Source organism: Micropterus dolomieu, linkage group LG17 (assembly GCF_021292245.1).
Source record: "Micropterus dolomieu isolate WLL.071019.BEF.003 ecotype Adirondacks linkage group LG17, ASM2129224v1, whole genome shotgun sequence".
NCBI lineage: Eukaryota > Metazoa > Chordata > Actinopteri > Centrarchiformes > Centrarchidae > Micropterus > Micropterus dolomieu.
In genome coordinates, this window is record NC_060166.1 from 23,690,546 (window position 1) to 23,707,265 (window position 16,720).

The 16,720-nt window shown below is 43.0% G+C and overlaps 2 protein-coding genes across 9 annotated transcripts in view; one reads left to right on the top strand and one right to left on the bottom strand.

The window, feature by feature from the left end:
• strn4 (striatin, calmodulin binding protein 4) overlaps nucleotides 1-12,031 on the bottom strand; it is a 17,425-nt gene extending 5,394 nt beyond the window's left edge. The window contains exons 1-13 of one of the 4 annotated variants that reach the window (XM_046073004.1): nucleotides 11,420-12,031; nucleotides 4,924-5,027; nucleotides 4,691-4,767; nucleotides 4,453-4,531; nucleotides 4,104-4,289; nucleotides 3,363-3,464; nucleotides 2,788-2,965; nucleotides 2,065-2,221; nucleotides 1,454-1,549; nucleotides 987-1,105; nucleotides 720-895; nucleotides 476-523; nucleotides 243-364 (exon numbers count right to left, since the gene is read on the bottom strand). In XM_046073004.1, the coding sequence (XP_045928960.1) occupies nucleotides 243-364; nucleotides 476-523; nucleotides 720-895; nucleotides 987-1,105; nucleotides 1,454-1,549; nucleotides 2,065-2,221; nucleotides 2,788-2,965; nucleotides 3,363-3,464; nucleotides 4,104-4,289; nucleotides 4,453-4,531; nucleotides 4,691-4,767; nucleotides 4,924-5,027; nucleotides 11,420-11,761 (1,786 nt within the window). In that variant the 5' untranslated portion in view covers nucleotides 11,762-12,031. The remainder of the gene's footprint in view (nucleotides 1-242; nucleotides 365-475; nucleotides 524-719; nucleotides 896-986; nucleotides 1,106-1,453; nucleotides 1,550-2,064; nucleotides 2,222-2,787; nucleotides 2,966-3,362; nucleotides 3,465-4,103; nucleotides 4,290-4,452; nucleotides 4,532-4,690; nucleotides 4,768-4,923; nucleotides 5,028-11,419) is intronic. The other 3 variants (XM_046073003.1, XM_046073005.1, XM_046073006.1) reach the window with 3 other exon arrangements.
• Nucleotides 12,032-12,264: 233 nt separating this feature from the next.
• On the top strand, nucleotides 12,265-16,060 carry LOC123985476 (fukutin related protein). Of its 5 annotated transcripts, none has more exons than XM_046073011.1 (2): nucleotides 12,265-12,358; nucleotides 13,526-16,060. In XM_046073011.1, the coding sequence occupies exon 2, from the start codon at nucleotides 13,643-13,645 to the stop codon at nucleotides 15,239-15,241; it is 1,599 nt and encodes a 532-aa protein (XP_045928967.1). In that variant the 5' UTR covers nucleotides 12,265-12,358; nucleotides 13,526-13,642; the 3' UTR covers nucleotides 15,242-16,060. The 5 variants fall into 5 exon arrangements, with proteins under 5 accessions (XP_045928967.1, XP_045928968.1, XP_045928969.1 ...); XM_046073012.1 differs by having other exon boundaries at nucleotides 12,354-12,489; XM_046073013.1 differs by lacking the exon at nucleotides 12,265-12,358 and adding an exon at nucleotides 12,529-12,653.
• Nucleotides 16,061-16,720: the final 660 nt, after the last annotated feature.

A 16,720-nucleotide genomic window follows, 5' to 3' on the forward strand; every position in this document is an offset into this window, starting at 1 on the left:
CATATATATATATATATATATATATATATATATATATATATATATATATATATATATATATATATATATATATATATATATATATATATATACACACACACATCTATATATATATATATATATATATATATATATATATATATATATATAAAGAACATGATTCATAACAAGAAACACTTCCAAATTGGAATATCATTATTACTTGGTGATTGTTAAATGCTCTACAGTTGAGGATGACCGACCATAGTTATCATAAGGATCCACGTTGAGGTCTGGCATCTTCCAACATCTCACAGTTCCGTCTAGACCTCCGCTGAAGCAGGAGTCTCCGTCCTCACCCATGGTCAGTGACAGAACGGCCCCACTGGACAAAAAGAGAAAGCCATCAGTGGCTGGACTGCATCGGTGTATGTCAGTGACAGGTTTGTGCACAGGGTGTGAATTTGTATTTGTTCAAAGCACAGACTCAACTCACCTGTGCGCTCTAAATGTGTAGATTGGCTCAACATCCAACGCCGCGTTCCTGTGGGGTGGGATGGGGTGGGGTTTGGGGTGGGGCACAGTCTTTTAAATTTGTTTCTTAGTTTTATGTCTTTGTTGCATTTGATTTTACATTTGTATGTTATCTGTCCCACTGCTGCTTGTTATATGCATAAGAAGTGCTATAACTGAATCCCTTGTTCTCCATTTTAACTCCCTGTGGATCTAAGGGTTCTTACTTTTTAGAGTGCATGGCCTTGTTGAGGTTCCACAGTTTTAGTGTTCCATCCTCAGAAGCTGTGAGCATCACTGCTTGGCTGGGGTGAAATGTCAAAGCGCGGATGGCATCAAAGTGGCTGCGTAGTGTAAAACGAGGGTTCCACGTCTTCTTGAACTCCTCTCTGTTATCCTGCATCTGACACATTCAGAAATAATGAACATTTTGAGCGTGCACAAGTTGGGTTGGATGACATCCTGTGTATTGACCAGAGCAAATGTGTAATTACATCCATGGAGAGATCATTGTCATTGGCGACCGTGAGATCAGCCAGTTCACCAAGGTTCATGTCCCCTCCGCCAACGGCATCCATAATGAAGACGTCAGAGGAGAAACCCAGGGCGCCACCTGCAGGTTTGAGGTAAAGCACAAGAGTTGCTACTGCATCTTGACAAAACATGGCCAAATAAATACAGGCTGGGATCTGTAAAATAAAGCAATGAATGTTAGTCTCCCTGGCAAGAGTCCACCCATCCGGTTTCCTCACTCCCACTCTGGGTAAGAGCAACTGTAAGTTTACCCCTACGCAAGCTTTCAAACTTAACAGAGCTGAAACAAGACAGCATCTAAATTTGAAATTCAACTTCTAAGCTATAAGCATGCGTGTGGGATACAGGGAAGACTGAAAAAGAATACTTCAGGGAGAGGATGGTATAATGGTTTTCTATGGGGGCATTTCTGGTGAGGAAGTCTTACCTTCTCCAGAGCGAGCCTGTCCCGATACAGAAGGGGGCGGGGTGGGTTTAGGGGGGAAGTCCGACATCATGCCTTGTAACTTGTTCCTGCGGTTCTCTGAACCCGGCAAGAGGAGAGAGACACAAAACATCCAGTCATGCAGAGAGGCGGAGGAAGGCCAGCAGACGAGATGACATGTGAGATACAGACGAATGTAGGCAAAAAGATAAACTTCATTCTTTAAATACATAACATACACTCATACAACAAGGGGGAAACCAATAAAAGCGCAGGCATACAGTGTAAATATGACTCAAAGAATGAAATGTCGACACATAAAAAGAGAAGGCAGCATGCGTGCTAACCTTTGAAATGACCCTGGACCACACAAAATACATCTACAGACAGACAGCTACACAAGTTTAGAGAGTCACAGACTGACAGCTCGTGAAACAGGACAGAGAGACAGGTGGTTGGGAAAAGAGGTTGGTTTTATTGACAAGAAGAGATGCCAAGACACAATGAGAAGTAAAAGATAAAAAGGTGAGCGGGGGGGCAAAAAAGACAGATACACTGGTGGCAGTGGTGCTGGCAGTGCTGGTGCTGATGATGTTGCTATGGCAACAGCGTACCTAACTCCCGTCCATCCCCTGAGATCCGGGCCTCTCCCGCCCCCTCCCCATCCTCCCCCGAGCCCAGGAAGTCAAATTCACTGAGGGCATCTTCCGAGTCGTCTTCGTCCTCCTCGTCCTCGGGGTCCAGGTCGGTGGTCATGGGCTCTGAACCCATCTGCACAAGAGAGCAGAGCGATAAAAGGGTCACTTACGCGATTTAATCACAAATTTTGCAGTTAATTGTTTGTGTTTAGTCTCATCGTTTTCATTAGAGCGCGACCAATATGAACTTTTTACGAGCAAAACTGATTTTGATATTTGATCTTCCGGTATATCGGCCGATATTCCGATCTTTTCAAAAACGTAAAACATTAAGAAAGATTATTTCTAACATTTGTTAATGTGTAGTTATGAGAACTCACCAAGATAACATGACATAATGTAGTTTAAAAATGAACCATTTAATTATAATTATAAATAGTACTTTAAACAAAAGTACACCTAATCATGTCAGCTAACTGCTGTGTTGCCAACAGGTTGCAGAGTGCCCTCTGGTGGACAAACTATGCAACAACAACAATCATAACAAGACCCGTCGCTCTGTTTCTTTTATAATTATTATTTATGTATAAATACAATACAGATTTATCTACAATTAGCTCATATCGGCATGCCGATTTATTGTTCTAGCTCTTTAATTTTTATTATATACCCAATTTCATTTCTAATCACTGATCATACCTTTACGCGAGACTTCTTGTTTTTGCGCGGTCCATCAATGCAGTCAGTGGCCATGCCTTGGAAGTCATCTTCCTCGTCACTGTCATCTTCATCATCATCCTCACAGCCATGCAGGAAGGGGATCTTATCGAGCACAGAGCCACCCAGACGTTCCTTAGAGCTTTCCTTGCCCGCGTTCCTACAAATACACACAAGTTAAAAAGGACAAAAAGATTATTTAATACCTTTCAGAGGCAGGATGATCCCCTAACTTAACATATTATGCACTGTATAATATATTATTAAAAGTTTGGCAACAGCAGTCTACATTACAGTATACTTACTTTTATCATAGTCTTTTAAAAGGTTTTATGAGCGCAGTAATTTTGAGTTTCATAGGTGCATGTATGCTTTTTTTTTTTTACTTTCCTACTCAGAAAACATTAACATTCTGATAAAAAATATCTTGGTTTAAAACAATTCTACTTGCAAATTTCATCTTTACATGGCAAAATATATACATGTCTGACAGGTACTTTCTGTGCAATGACAAATACACAACCTTAACAGATTTCTGCTTTTCTTTGTAATCTTACCATGTTCGCATGATGGAGGAAGCCCTCCGTTTTAGACCTCTTTTGTGCATCTTGTTCTGTTGGCTTTTGAGATCAGGATGTGCTATTTTTTCACTGACATTTCTGCTTGTACAGACAAATGCACATAGGTGCTACTCACAAAGCTGCCTTAACGATACAATGATGAATTGTCTCATGTTAACACTGCAGTAAGTACACCTACTTAACTCAACAAGTCATCTGCACATTTTCTGTCTTGTAAATCTATTTCTAGTATAGGACTGTTTATAATGATATTTCATTCAGCAATTAATAAATCCAAAGATAAAGACCAGACTAAACTCTACTCTACTTCACATAAGAGGTCAGGCGGCCTTAAGAGGACAACCCACTCTGTACAGGACTGTGTGTTCACTACTTCTTGAACTAAACTGACCTGGATCAGTATACCATAATACTTCAAGGTCATGTCTGTGAATAAATGATCCGACTATGACATGATCTGTCAATTAGGCCACACCTAAAAATGGCGATACACAAAAGCCCATGTTGCATGTAGGTAAATAGAGCTCTAGCAGTTATGGAATGATTATACTTCTAAACTATTTTTTTAAAGGAGAATAACAAACAAAAACAAAAATAATGTCAATCGTTTGTTTCACTCAAACGAAGTGTCATGATTTTGTTGAAAACAGCAGGCGTCACTACTCTTTTCCGCAGAGCAACAGCAGAGTGAGAAGTTGTCTGCTACCACGGTCTCACCTCTTGATTTGCTCCTCTATCTGTCTGACCAACAACGACTCTCCACCTGCCCGGGATTCAGGCTCAGGGCAGGTTTCACTGGGCGGAGGCCCATTAGCCTCTGGGCTGCTCCGTCCGAGCAGAGACCGCACTCGCTTAGACCGCATGTCCAGGATCGTGTCTGAATAACCCACTTCTTCAAGATATCTACATTCACAGAAAAAAAAAAGCACACATGAATATACACAGACACCTATATTAATTAATTCAGTCTAGTGTAGAGTTTAAGTTTAAAACCAATGACAAAATACTGATGGAGCACATTAGTATGGCACCGAGATAAAAGGAGCAGATGATGTAGAGGCCTTACTTGCGTAGTAGCTGACGTCCCTCCTTCCAGGACATCTGATTGGCTGGCTCAGAGTCTGACTCAGCCGGCCCATTGGGAACTACAGAAAATAGATTGGACAATAGTGAAGCAACAGCTAGCAGAAAAAGAGAAAAGCAGATACTTTGACTTGTTCTGAAAGTACAGCAGCAGTAAAAGATGTAACAGCAGTAGATAATATTATATTTTCAGATATAAATAAGGGCTTGGTTAAACATACGCTGGTCTGCCTCTGTCTCTGGTTTCTTATCTCCGAGACTCTGGTCATTTCCTGTCTTCAACTTCTGGTGCTTGGCCCTACAACCCCAAAAAAAAGACCACATGAGGGCAGCATCACAGGCAAATAAAAGAAAATCTTTCAGCATCAAATCACTATGCCTAAAGCTCGCAAAACATGATGACAGCATGCTGAATGGATAACAGACATGAGGACCCAGGGGCAATTGGTCTTACCTCTCCTGTTTGAGGGCGTACTCCAGCATTTTGATCCGCCTCACCAGGTCCTGTTTCATATTTTCCTGCCCTTTCCTCTCACCCTGTAGGAACGCCACCTGAGCCTGAAAACACACAGGATAAAGAACACAACATCACTTCAGAACAGCACAGACATACCGCAACTACTCACAAGTAAATATGATCAGAAAATCAATTCTCACTCACACACACGCGCCATAACTGCAGTGAAGTGGATAAAAACAAAGAATGTACTGTCTCAATTAAGGCTGGAGAGTAAAGCATTTAATATCAACAGAGACCATGAATGTTATGGGAAAAGTTTGATGTGACGAGCATTGCAAACATGACTTCTAAGAATCCAGAATAAGTAGAGGGTTGGGGAGCAGGGCTCTTATTTTTAACTTCTCCTAACCAAGGCCTCAGTGCGCATCTGCAGAAGGAAGGAAAAACAAGACCCAGACTGGCCAAATTCAAATGCCCTCTTTTAAGACACATCCTTCCTTTGTGTGCTTCCTCTCTCATTTTCCGTCCGTTTTCTTCCTCACTGAGCTGATAAAGCTCTTACCTTGAGGAAAAAGAAGTTCACTGGCCATTCTTGCCATTTGTCAAAGAGTTTTGTGAAAATAAAAAAGGGATTATGACGACACTGTCACGTTGTGATGAGGAGTATCTTTAGGCAGGGTCTTCCCTTGGGTAAACCATCATAAGGCAAGACTTGACAAAATGTTAAAGTGCTGCAGTATTGAATGACAAAGATTTATAATACAGGTTTCTGTGTTTTGCACCAAGTGATGCTTCACAGTGGGCAGTTTTGAGCAAAATGTCAATGACCCAGTGGGGTGAAAAAAAAAAACTGTTTCCAGTTAGAGGTATGTTAAAAAGGACTAATCCAGTTTCTACTTTGAGGGTTTGCATGCAGGCGATTGTAGGCACAAGAGTTTTGCATTTTTACTCCCTCCCTGTCTGTGCCAAGTGGTACTGGAGCATTAATGCTCTTTTTTTAGTTTTCTTTTTTTTTTTACAGTCCATTCCTTCTCTGCACGTCCGTGTCTGTGTCCACGAGCCTGCTCCCACACGCATACGCAGTTCTGCAAATCTAGAACAGTCTAAAAACACTATCTCATGGGGCAGGCACTCGGTCTACTTGAGAGGGTAGTCAATCACCCAGGAAAGTGCGCGCACACACCCACACACACATGCAGACAGACACACACAGTCACGTAACCAACTAGAACGGCTAGCGGAACACAGGATAATCTGCCAAGCAAACCTTACTACCGCTGCTGCTGCTGAGTAATCCTGATTAATGCTATGTGATTTTATATGCTTATCAGAGCATTTTGGAGATAACTGTCAAGGCTATCATGTAAACACTGCAGGCAGAATCTAAGAGGTTGTAAAATACAGATAACTACGTGGTTTATACTTGGCCTAACCTAGGAGGAGTAGTACAGCTCTAGCAAATGATCTATATAAGTAAAATAACTAATGAATAAACTGTGAGCACTAAAAGGATAGGTTGAAAAGCACTGCGTTCATTTGAGCAGCTAGGAAGACTAGTGAAACACATAAATCTGCTCGGCCTTGTATGAACTGCTATGTCATATAAGTTGCTGTGGTTATGTGGTTGATAGAAGCTAGCATAAGGTTAGCTGGAACAGCAGCTAGTTGGTTGTACTTTCCAGCTGCACACAAGTAGTAGCCCAATTGTGTAGTGGTTGTGTTTTGTAATGGTAGATGCAATACTGTATTTCACACAAGCAGAAACACTTTGGAGTTCCAGTCTGACATATTCAGACATAAATGTTAGCATGCTAAAATACAAGCTGCTCAGCTGTCTTGCTAGCTGGGTAGTGTCAAAGTGCGGGATGTTCAGAATATAAGACAACAGCATGTATGTTATGCACTGGGTACAAAAATCTGTCAAATTCAAGAGAAGGGCAGAGTTGAATATGAGATCGTCTGTACACAAATAAACAAATCAGAATACTCAGTGTAACAACTCGGAAGCTTTTTGGTGAGTGAAAAACACCATTGTCAACTCAGCCTTGATGCACAGTCCTGCTTAAAACCATGTCCAAAAATTATGGTGTGACAACTAGCTGCAGATGGGCAGATCCTGAGCTCTTCACCTTGTAAATGGTTCTTAGGTCGGCCGGCTTTGTACGGATCTGGTCTGAACATAAGAGCTTGAACTAGCAGCCACTTACCGAAGATAGCCAGAAGTAGTCACGGGAATGTCACAGAGGTATGAACAGTGATTTGGTCATTTACTGGCATTTGCTTAACTAAAACAATCTGACTCAAATCAGCATAGTGCTTTGTATTCCACCTCTAAATGGAATGTGTCAACTACTTCATATTTAAGGGGCAGGGCACGTGTTTCTACTCCTACTCACACACACACACACACAGGCGAGCTACAACCTGCTCACACATGGAGATAAACATCACATCCTTGTGCGCTAGTGACACACTGAGTTCCTGGAAGGACAGGTTCCCACTAGCGCCCAAAACTTAACATCGCCGACACTGCTTTCTTGGTCAAGATACAGACAAGGCTGCATCCGTACACAACCCAAATATTGACACGACAATGAACACACACTGTAAGTGCGGCCTTTTCCTGATACATAAAGGAAGTCAAAACAGAGAGATTGGTGAGTCAAAGGGTTGGCTGTATATCATTCTTCATCTATGACTTAACTACTCATCCTCTGGCTAAGACCTGGTTTTATTGCTCTTCCTTTATACAGTATTTTAGTTTAAAAGTGGCAGGGTAATAGGGTTGAGCGGAGTGAATTCATTTACCACAGCACACATTGGCTGTGTTAGGGACAAGAACAAATGCAGCTTTCAGTGCAAAACAAGGTCCCAAAACTAAGAGAGCCTATCAAGGTGTGTGAATACATAAAAAAAAAAGTTGAAATGTTAAAAAAAATTCATGTTGAGGAGTAACAAAATTATTAGTTATTAGTAACTAGTAGTAGTATGATATCTTTGTATTATGTTGATAAACTAACATAGCCTAAAGTATAGAGGATCCTTGTTGCGAGCAAACCTGTCGTGCCATCTGATCTCTCTTTCCTGTGGGTGGGTTTTCCTCCATTTGGCCTACTGCTGCTGACCTTTCCAGACTTCGGTGTAGCGTGGAGAGCTGACACATTTAGCCTATTCTGTCAGTCCTTCTCTGCTAGCTGCAGAACAGGGTCAAGGGCAGCTTTCCTCCTCTACTGGCCACCCTCCAACTTCTCATCCCTTCATCCCCATGAGAGAATCCTTGAGCCAACAAGTAGAGCAATGAACTTTTCTGGGACAGCCTGCTTTGACAGAGTGTGTTAGAGTGTGTCGAGTGTGTGCGTGTAGTATTTAGCTGGAGAACGACATCCTAAAAAGTTGGATTTGCGGCCCAAGTCTGATTAGAAGATGCTTGATAAGCACTGGGAATGTGTTTGAATAAGAAAGGGCACTAATCATAAGATGGGAAAGAAACTAAGAAATACAACAATAAGGAGATAAGTACATTCAGAAGAAATACTAAAAATAAATACATATATGACAGGAGTGCTGCAAGTCTGCGCGGGTGCAAGGCACACACTGTAATGCAGTACATATGGATGTCATGTGTGTGTCATGGCTGGGAGCATTGAGCTATTAATTAGAGATGTGTACCCAGGGGTCCACTGGTCCACACTCAACCGGAAGTGATGTCATCTAGGTCACCAGTTATCTATTCTACACAGCTACTGGCACAGTTAATACAATTAAATAGCTGAAAATGAGAGGAAGAGGTAAAGGTCTGCCCTTTTCCCTGTATAATAAATATAGTGACTTGGTTCAATATCTGCTGCACACCCTGTCTATGAAATTATAACAAAGACTATGCAAAAACAAGCTTATTACTACAGGCTTGTTCAGACAAGGTGCAGTAGTAGTGTGATTTGTGAGAATACATTGGGAAACCGCTTCTTGTGTGTCTGAAGGAGGGGGTGGGGACAAGGCCACTGCCACCTGTCCTTCCGTCCCATGGTCCTACCGGGACGTCCCACCTGGCCCAAAGAGGGGGGGGCGTCATTCCTGGCCTGTCACTGGAGACACAACGCCACAGGTGGCCTTTCACATTGAAAACACACTCAGAGACAGCACATGTGTTACAGTCTCACAGAGACACGCTAATACCACAAACGCACATCCACGCTGTCACACAGAGTCACAAAGTCGTAAGATGATAGTGTTAATCTCTGTCAAAGATTTTGCCACAGCCTTATGAATGCCATAAAAGCACAAAACATCATATGTAGGTGATATGTGAGCAGACTATGAACACATATACGTTGCTAACTGTACAGGAGGTGGCTTGGGGGCACGTTAACTGGCACACTGAGAGCCCTGCGAGCATACTGGCAACAAAAGCCTGTGGCCTGTGGGTGTTAAAATGTAAGCTAGGTCAATTTTTCAGCCTGGCACTCCAGAGATCCTTGCTTTCTCTCAGCACAGGACGTGGTGATAATTGTACCCGTGAAACCAGACCATGTGCAGCAAATGCGCACACACCAACAAAGTTCCATACCAAGCACTAATGGCATGTTGGACATAGCGATGAACTGCTTCTGACTTCCCTTCCCACTCTACCCCACACACACGACCAGAAAAGCAGCAAGCGTGGCCAGTTTGTTATTGTTCATCCATATTTTATCAGGCCCCTATTTATAAGTACATAGGTTTGAGTCGGGGGAAAAAGTGAGAAGCGGAGTGACAGAAGAGAAGCAATGATATGTTTCTGTCCTCCTGTGGTTTCCTCAAGCTCATGAACTGCAGAAGATAGTTCATCCTAATTACAAGCAAACTGTGTTACAGGAGGAAGACCACATGTGGGTTTGGGAATGAAAAGATGAACTGTTCATCCACTTCATTCCAAAATGCAGAGCGCAAACATCTTTGAATGTGTGTATGTTGTCCTAACCTTTCTTAATCCTGGAACAATTTGATGAGTAAGCCGCACTCTCACCCAGCAATGCTCTGCCTGACAGTCGCACACATGCATGCAGGAAAGCTGCATAGTACAACCTCTGTCTTCTTCTGCTGTCGGCCTCTGAATAACTGCAACCATTAGGGGACCCGTGCCTTGCTCAAGGGCATTTCTATAACACTGACTCACATTCACATGGATTCTTCTAGACATTTCACAGACTCAAACTGATTACTTTTAAAGACTCAATCTCACTTCTCTAACCTAAAGGCAGACAATACATATGTGTTTGTAATCTGCAGGTCATTTTATATTGTTTTTTTTTTTACTTTCAGGCAGGATTTACAAGGATTAGTTGTAGATAAGATGGTGCTTGACTGACAATGCTCGTTGACAGTCAGAATGATACTGAAAAATACAACTGTAAACATTTCAGCCATGTTCATCCACCACACCCCTTACTCATCCATCTGTGTGACAAGCCCTAATTCATAATGTTGATTTCCTTCCAATGCATGTTACTACCAACCCTTAATTTGTTGATTATGCCTCAAAAAACATCGTCTGAGAGGATTTTGTAGCATTTTTCCTATGTTAAGCGGTCACCGTGATCCCTTTCTCTCACTCTGCCAGTTGTATTGTAAATGAAAATACTCATTTTACAGTGGAACTCCCTTAAGTAGGGACACCACTTTGACAGTAAACTGACTTTCAAAGAACTACCATTCTCAAATGCAGTGATTTCAAAAGGGAACTCACAGCTCTGTGTGTGTGTGTGTGTGTGCCACTGTCATCTTTTAACCACAGCAGCACAGCCACAGATCACTTGATTTGTCCTCATGGGATATGAAAACCCAGTAATTGCATACTTACATATTATGGTTCTGCATAAACAAACACCAAAATACAGTGCACCATAAAAGGAGCATGTCTTTGATGTTTACTTGAATTAATATGAAGGAGACAATGCAAGGTAGCCACACCTAAACTCTGTTTACCTGCCTTTTGTATTTGCAGCATAACTTGCCTGTTGTCATAAGCTGACATAAACCTCTTACATCTAACTTATTGCTGTATATATATATATATGTATGTATGTATGTATGTATGTATGTATGTATGTATGTATGTATGTATGTATGTATGTATGTATGTGTGTGTGTGTGTGAATGTATATGTAACTGATTAAATATAGTCCAAAAGCCAATGATTAATGCCTTCTGAAAATACTATTTATTTTATGTATAAAACCCACTGCTGGCGGTTTGGCTTTGGGTGATCATCACCTGGAGGTCATAGTGTCCCTTCATTTTCCGTTACGGTCTAGGAATAACACATCCTGGTCAATACGTTATGATAGGGTGTAATGGTAGCCCGTTAGCATTGTGTCATCCTGGAACGGACTGACTTTAGGGCATGTGTACTGTCACAAAGCAGCACATAAGGAGCTCCTGCGATATCCGTCCTTGCCTTTATTCGGCGTTACGGCTGCAAACGCAAGCTAACGTTAAATGATTTATTTACCCTGAGTTCGTCCCTCTCAGCCTCCCAGCGGTATTTCTCGGCCTGGAAGCGTCCCCACTCGTACTGGATGAAGTGCAGGATCCCAGGAAGCGTCATACCCGAGTCCCCGTCCTGCAGCTCCCGAGTCTGCGCCGATCCGGGCATGGCCCCGGTCGCCGCCGCCGCCGCCGCCGCTGCTGCTGCTGCTGCCATCGCCCCGGTCACCGCAGCTGATGTCGCCTGGCCCGGTGCTGCTTTGGGCCCGTTTGGGTTGCGCCCCGCTCCGCTGCTGCTGCTGCTGCTGCTGCTGCCGCCGCCTCCGGAGTTCGGGTTTGGTCCTCCACCGGATCTGTCCGCCTCCATTTTAACCGTTCAACCTTTCGCCAGAAGGTGGAAACGGGCAGAGTGTACGAACAATAATAATTTTAAAAAAGTACCTCGTACCCTTCTTCCAACCCAGCAGCACTTCACTATTGGCGACCCTCTTTTCTTCCTTTTCTCTCTCTCTCTCTCTCTCTCACACACACACACACACAAACACACACACAGAGCAAAATTACTATTCAGGTGGTAAAATGCTACACTTCCGTCCTAAATCCTTCAAGATAAAACACAATCAAGCCACATAGGTGTAACATTGTGGATTCGTGGCTTGTTTAGTTCCAGAAAAGCCATATTTAACATACATTCTTACTTTAAAATGTACGTTAAAGTAACACTGAAATATGGCTATTAGGTGTCTATCACTCAAAACAAGTGTGAACGTTTTCATTTCTAATCTTATTTTGTAAATCCCTGATGCATTTCCCTCCTCCTTGTGCTTGCTTTTGGAAATGCCCAATGTGGGTGACAAATAAAGGGCCATGTTGGCTGTAACACACAATGTACAAGTCGCTAGGGATGTTCATTTCCTGCCATTTTGTGAGCAGAGACGTTTGAGGACAGTGAAGTTAGCCCAAAGTATGCACAATTTATTTTCCGGTTTTAACTTTCATTTCTACAACACAGATTGACCGTGATTTTCTAAGGTGACAACAGCTGCATGCGGGTCTAAGCTGCTGCTGCTTGTGTGGTTTAACAAAACGGTGGAGGTAACTTGTGCATACTGAGCTATGAAGGCTATAAATGTCTGCCTGATTGATCTCTCCATGCCAACATCATAGTTTTTAATCAATTGGACTTGAATAAAACAAACTTAGACTTCATTATCCAGTGGAATTTTTGAGTACACTAGTTACCTATTGAAGTGGGGGAAGTGACTAAATCACCATCCAACCCCACACAGTATGCATTCCTCTGATGATACTGAGGCATGCAAACATCTTTATCTTCTACTTCATATTACAAAATCTGTAGCATTCTTTGTGGAAAGCAAACACCTGCAAGCAAAAGAGATTAAACCAGTAAAGATGTTGGTTGAAGATTTATGATTAAAAACGTCAGAGTATCTTTTAAAATTGAAAATTATTCTGAAGGATTTGAGCCGGAAGTCTTTGTGTTGTTGCTGCTGCGGGCGACACAGACTGCGAGCGTGATAGCGTAATGGTAAATTGGGTTTCATGGTTGAGCTTGTGTTAAACTTCATAGTAATGAAATATTCTGATGCAACTTGTGTGCCCTTTGTTGTGGATTTCGTCTTAAAATGGTGGGGACTCGGTTCCACCCACAACCGCACAAATATTAGCTAACAATGCAGACTGAAATCTGTGCGTGCTGCTAACAGTTACCGATTCAGCCAGGTTTGCTCCTAATGCTACAAGAGCTGGCTGAGATGAACCACCATGAATACCAAATATAGTTCAACAAGGTTAATGGGCTTAACGTTGCTAAAGCTTGTGATATTAACGCGGCTAACGTTAATGCATAATGTGATGCAAATGATTGTATTGTAGAGAATGAAATAGACACATCCAAATTAAGGTGAGTTGTGCTCATGAATTTCACCAGCCTGTTTTTGCTGATTGGTAATGCAGCTAGCCATATTTTGTTTATAAAAGGAAACCTTGCATGGAGCTATGACTGTCCTAGTTTGTAATGTTACTAATTTATACAGTTATTATGTACATATAAGTCTGTGGAATTAAAAGCAAAATACAGTTACTTCATATTTTTTTCTGTCTTTCACAGGTTGTCTTCAACTCATTCCTCCACTATGCCACTAATCAGGACCTGAGACACTTCACTGTATTTCTTAACTGAAACTTAAATCTCTTGGTAGCAACTGGAAAGTAAACATTAGTTGCCATGCGTATCAGTCTCTGCCAGGGCCTGTTAACTGGCGCCATCATCCTCAACCTTCTCATTCTCTACTATGTGTCCCGGGCCCAGCAGCAAATGATGGAGAAGAGGAAGGAACTTGGCAGGGGCACGAGGAGGTCTGCCCTACCAGCCTCTGGTCTGGGGGGAGGCCTAGGGGCACTTGTTGGAGCTGGAGGTGAGCCTGGAGTGGTCGGAGCGGAGGGACATAGCCGTGGCCCTCGTGTGACTGTTCTTCTTCGGGAGTTCGAAAACTTTGAGAATTATGTTGGGGATGTGGCTAATTCCTTTCTCCGCCAGAGACCTGAGCTTCCCTTCCTGGCTGTGGCTGACACATCTCCATACCCTCCCCTGATGCTTCCAGAGGGGGCGCGACTTCTAGTGCTCTCCCCCAGTCCGGACCAGCCACCGCAAGCTCACCGGCCAGAGTACCACGTCCAGACAGAGTTTGTGCTCCTGGTGCCTGATGGGGTGGAGCTGGAGCAACCGCGGGCTATCGAGAGGCTGATCAGGGAGTTGGAAGGTGAGGGTGGGGGGCCTGTGAGGCTGGTGGCTGCACCCGTACTGGCTCGATCTGCTGTGCAGTGTCTCCACCTGCGGGTGAACCTCAGAGAGTGGACGGCTACCTACTCGCCGGCTGCGTCTGGGAGCAGCGGGAGTGTCTGTACGGCTTTACAAGGAGATGCAATTGTCCTCATTCGCACTGAGGATCTTTTTAACCTCTCTGTCCCTCTGGGGCGTCCCCTCTTCTCCTCGCTCTTTGTCCAGACTGCCTTGAGAGGCTGGAAGGTCAAGCTGCTGGAGAGCCCATGTTTCTCCGCAAACCACCGGCCCCTGTTCAGCTCCGCTCACAACCAATGGAAGGCAGACTCTCGACTTAAGGAGGCCACCGGGAAACTCATGAGGAGCTTTGGTCTGAAGCGTCTCCTGCTGCCTGATGGGAAAGAACAGTGGTATGGCTGCAGTAAAGAGACGCCTCGCTGCTTTGGCACTGTGCAGGATGACACTCCAGACTACCTGTATCTGGATCGCTGGACACCTCCCTGCTGTTTGCGAGCTCTCAGGGAAACCACCAAGTATGTCATCAATATCCTGGAGACCTCAGGTGTGCGCTACTGGCTAGAAGGGGGAACTCTACTGGGCGCCGTCCGCCATCAGGACATCATCCCATGGGATTATGATGTGGACCTGGGCATCTACCTGGAGGATATTCCTAACTGTGATCACTTGAAGAACCTGGACGCAGGCTCTCTTGTGGATGCTAATGGCTATGTCTGGGAGCGTGCAGTGGAAGGAGACTTCTACAGAGTCCAGTACAGCGAGGCCAACCATCTGCATGTTGACCTGTGGCCGTTCTATCCACGCAATGGCGTCATGACGAAAGACACATGGACAGAGCACAAACAAGACGTGGAGTTCCCAGAGCACTTCCTGCAGCCGCTGGTGCCCATGTCCTTTGCCGGCATCACTGCCTACAGCCCCAACAACCACAGAGCATTCTTGGAGCTCAAGTTCGGAGAGGGAGTTATTGAGAATCCCCAGTATCCCAACCCCGCAAAAAAGAGGCTGGACAGAAGCAAATTATGAGATAATGGAGACACACCAGCCCTTTTATTTCGTACTGTATTTGTTTATCTAACACAACACAGAAAATCTTGCCTCAATGTATTATTTTTTAAAACTGCCTAAAAGATGAGGCTTGGAAACTACTATGGTGCCAAAATGACTGCATTTGCTGTCAGTTTTTCAAAAATGTAAATCCGTACACAAGCGCATTTACACCTGGAATACCTCAGAGTCAAAGACTGGTTTGACTACATGGTGAACTAAATCTGTGTGTTCTATAGTAATGTATACGTGTGACTGCTGAAAAAATTATAAATACTTTTAAATTATATTGATATTGGTTTCTTGTTAAAAGCTAGAGTGTACAAAGTCTTAAGCAGGATTTGAAGTTTTGTACAGAATTATTTAAAAATAAGTGGTTATGAATTTCTTTACTGTGTTGCAGATTTGCACGGATTGTTTTCAGTTTTGCACAGTTTATGAATGAATGTTACGTATCTCTGTGCCACTTGCTGGGGTGAGTACATTTTCATGTGGTGAAATGAGAAACGCACCATTCATCCTGTTATTGTTGGCATATGGAGACAATAAAATGTTGCTCTATCAGGCCTTAGCATTCAGTTAAAAACATGAAACTGTGTGTTAATACTGAGTGCCCATTACATACTGACTGAAATGGAATATCATTTCAGTAGATTATTAATAGAAAACCTTTTAAAAGAAGTTGCATACAAAACCCACCAGCATCTCTGGGTACGTTTCCTGTAGTGTTACTTGAGTGTGATGTATCAAGGTGTAACCTCGGTTCATTAACTGGTAAAATAAAGAAGTTGTAATGGATTGTTTATTTTATTACTTTGCTTGAAGACTCTTGGCGATTCTACTGTAAATTTAGTGACTGTAAATTTATTTTTTTAACACTAGGTGGCATAACACACCTAGTTATTCTGTGGCCTTTGTAATTCCTAAGCCTAAGTTGTGTTCACGTCCTGTCAGCAGCATTGTAGGAGTTCTTCAGCCATATGGCGAACGCCCGGAAGTGGAGGATTTTATGACAAACAGGAATGTAACATGTGCCTCCACCAGTCGAGACAGATGTCCGCCCACCTTTAGTCTAGGTTCTGCTTGAGGTTTCTTCCTGTTGAAATTTTTCCCTCAAACTGTCAAAGTGCTTGCTCATGGTGGGAACTAGGTTGTGTCACTGTAAATATTAGTTTGGTCAGACCTGCTCTATATGCAGGAATGCGGCTCACTTGTTTGTCAAACTGGTTCTGCTATTGCTTCTGATCCTACTCAAGCAGAAGCTGCTATGTATTTCAGAATCAGCTTTACTTGCCAGGTATGTGTACACATGAGGAATCTGAATCAGAATTGTACATTACTCATTGTGCTTACTTATACAATAATAAAATCAGACATAAAGAAAAATAATTTAAAATAGCTGCCTTTCACCTGTTGGTGCTGCACATGTTGTATTCCTCTTACTTAATGGAAAACCAG